The following is a 2520-nucleotide window of genomic DNA, read 5'->3' as shown; positions in this document are numbered from 1 at the left end:
ACCAGTGTGACTATTCTGCAGCACGGAAATCCACCTTAGATGATCATAAATTAACACATACTGGTGAGAAACCCTACATGTGTGGGGGAGTGTGGGTATAGGACTAGTTACAGATCTACCTTAACCCAACATATGAGAACCCATACAGGAGAAAAACCCTACAAGTGTGATCAGTGTGACTTTTCTACTGCATACAAAAATACCTGGACATTCATCTAACAAAGCACAGTGGGAACAAACCCTACATGTGTGGGGAGTGTGGATACAGGGCAGCTGTTAAGTCTATCTTATCCCAACATATGCGAACCCACAAAGGAGAAAAACCCTACAAATGTGACCAGTGTGATTATTCTGCAGCACGGAAACAGTACTTGGACAACCATCTAAAAAGCCACACTGGAGACAAACCCTACATGTGTGGGGAGTGTGGGTACAGGACAGTTAAAAAGTCTACTTTATCTTCACATATGAGGACCCATACAGGAGAAAAACCCTACAAGTGTGACCAGTGTGACTATTCCGCAGCAGAGAAAAAGTACTTGAAAAACCATATAAGAAACCACACTGGAGACAAACCCTACATGTGTGGGGAGTGTGGATACAGGACAGCTCACAAGTATGGCTTACCCCAACATATGAGAACCCATACAGGAGAAAAACCCTACAAGTGTGATCAGTGTGACTTTTCTGCAGCACAGAAAGTCAATTTGGCAAGACATCGAACAACCCACACCGGTGAGAAACCCTACATGTGTGGGGAGTGTGGGTACAGGGCAGCTAACAAATGTAACTTATCCCAACATGTGAAAACCCATGCTATAGAAAAACCCTACAAGTGTGATCACTGTGACTATTCTACAGCAAAGAAGTCCAGTTTTGACCAACATCTCACAAAACACACTGGTGAGAAACCCTACATGTGTGAGGAATGTGGGTATAGGACTGGTTACAGATCTACCTTAACCAAACATATGAGAACCCACACAGGAGAAAAACCCTACAAATGTGACCAGTGTGACTTTTCTGCAGCACAGAAAGGTTACTTGGACGAACATCTCACAAAACACACTGGAGAAAAACCCTACATGTGTGAGGAGTGTGGACACAGGACAGCTTACAGGTCTGCTCTAACCCAACATATGAGAACCCATACGGGAGAAAAACCCTACAAATGTGGCCAGTGTGACTATTCTGCAGCAGAGAAATCTACCTTAACCCAACATATGAGAACCCATACAGGAGAAAAACCCTACAAATGTGACCAGTGTGACTATTCTACAGCACGGAAATCTGATTTGGACAAACATCTAGCAACCCATACAGGTGAGAAACCCTACATGTGTGGGGAGTGTGGGTACAGGACAGCTTACAGGTCTGACTTATCCAAACATATGAAAACCCACACAGGAGAAAAGCCCTACATGTGTGAGGAGTGTGGGTACAGGACAGCTTACAAGTCTGACTTATCCAAACATATGAAAACCCACACAGGAGAAAAGCCCTACATGTGTGAGGAGTGTGGATACAGGACAGCTTACAAGTCTAACTTATCCAAACATATGAAAACCCACACAGGAGAAAAGCATGGATGAAAAAGGATGATGCAAATTACTGACGAAAGCAAGTGGACGCTACCTGAAACGTCTTGAGGTTTCCAAAATCACGTCCAGTTGCTTTTTGGCATGTCTTATTACCTTCACTGACGTATGTTCAGTGATGCTTCTTAATAAAAAGTAGTGTCCCTTTGTGGCAAAATCACCGAAAACGGTTTATAACATATCTAAAGTTAAAACTTGAGATCCAACACAAAGAAGTTCTCTCACCTAGGGCTTTCGACCAGTCACTCTGGTCTTCCTCAGTAGACTGACCCAGTCAGGCTTGTCACGTGGCTTCTTTGAACTTGTGACATTAACACACTGTTGTATGAGAAATAAAGGAAGTGACAGCAAGTGACTGAGAGTGTTCGCATCATTGCCTTCGACTGAAGGCTATGCCTTCGGAGAAGGTTATGAAATCGGGTTTGCACTGTTTGGCAGATTAGGCACGATAACTCTTGAAGGCAAGGTCCGAGGTTCACGATTTTTGGCAGGCAGGTTGATTTAGGGGTGGCCATTGTCAAGGCTAAAAATGGGCTTCGTGGGGGGTTCCTAAGTCACTGTAGTTGACCTTGGTTTTTGGTGTTTTTTCCTTGTCATCAAGATATCTCGAGAATCCTTAAATGGATGTTCATTATTTTTAGTGGGCAAGTTACCGTTGAAAATGCCGAGGTCAAGTTCAAAGATGGGCCCCGTGGGGGTTTCTATGTCACTGCAGTTGACCTTTGTTTTTTGTGTTTTTTCTTGTCATCAAGATAACTCGAGAATCTTTAAATGGATGTTCATGTTTTTTAGTTGGCAAGTTACCATTGACAATACCAAGGTCAAGTTCGGATATGGGCTTCGTGGGGGGTCCCCACGTCATTGAATTAGAAAGTACTGCAGCGAAACTTCTGGTTTTTAAATCTCGTGATATGGACGTGCT

General features: G+C 43.5%; 2 protein-coding genes across 2 annotated transcripts in view; both read left to right on the top strand.

The window, feature by feature from the left end:
* The window catches only part of LOC109481360 (zinc finger protein 33B-like), a 7543-nt gene that overhangs the window by 536 nt on the left and 4487 nt on the right, over positions 1-2520 (top strand). The window lies entirely within an intron of this gene.
* LOC109481370 (zinc finger protein 782-like) lies at positions 131-1953 on the top strand. Its single transcript, XM_019783924.1, has 3 exons — positions 131-701; positions 870-1221; positions 1474-1953. The coding sequence occupies exons 1-3, from the start codon at positions 246-248 to the stop codon at positions 1590-1592; spliced, it is 927 nt and encodes a 308-aa protein (XP_019639483.1). The 5' UTR covers positions 131-245; the 3' UTR covers positions 1593-1953.

This window comes from Branchiostoma belcheri, unplaced genomic scaffold (genome assembly GCF_001625305.1).
Source record: "Branchiostoma belcheri isolate BF01 breed outbred unplaced genomic scaffold, Haploidv18h27 scaffold55, whole genome shotgun sequence".
NCBI lineage: Eukaryota > Metazoa > Chordata > Leptocardii > Amphioxiformes > Branchiostomatidae > Branchiostoma > Branchiostoma belcheri.
Note: the sequence above shows the minus strand (reverse complement) of the source record. Positions and strands in the feature narration are given on the sequence as shown.

What these genes read in the sequence shown, in the direction of transcription:
- LOC109481370 (XM_019783924.1), top strand. Translation starts at nt 246, where the DNA reads ATGTGTGGGGAGTGTGGATACAGGGCAGCTGTTAAGTCTATCTTATCC. An exon ending in ACTTTTCTGCAGCACAGAAA is followed by an intron (nt 702 to 869) that starts GTCAATTTGGCA and finishes ACAGCAAAGAAG; the next exon opens with TCCAGTTTTGACCAACATCT. An exon ending in GAAATCTACCTTAACCCAAC is followed by an intron (nt 1,222 to 1,473) that starts ATATGAGAACCC and finishes ACTTATCCAAAC; the next exon opens with ATATGAAAACCCACACAGGA.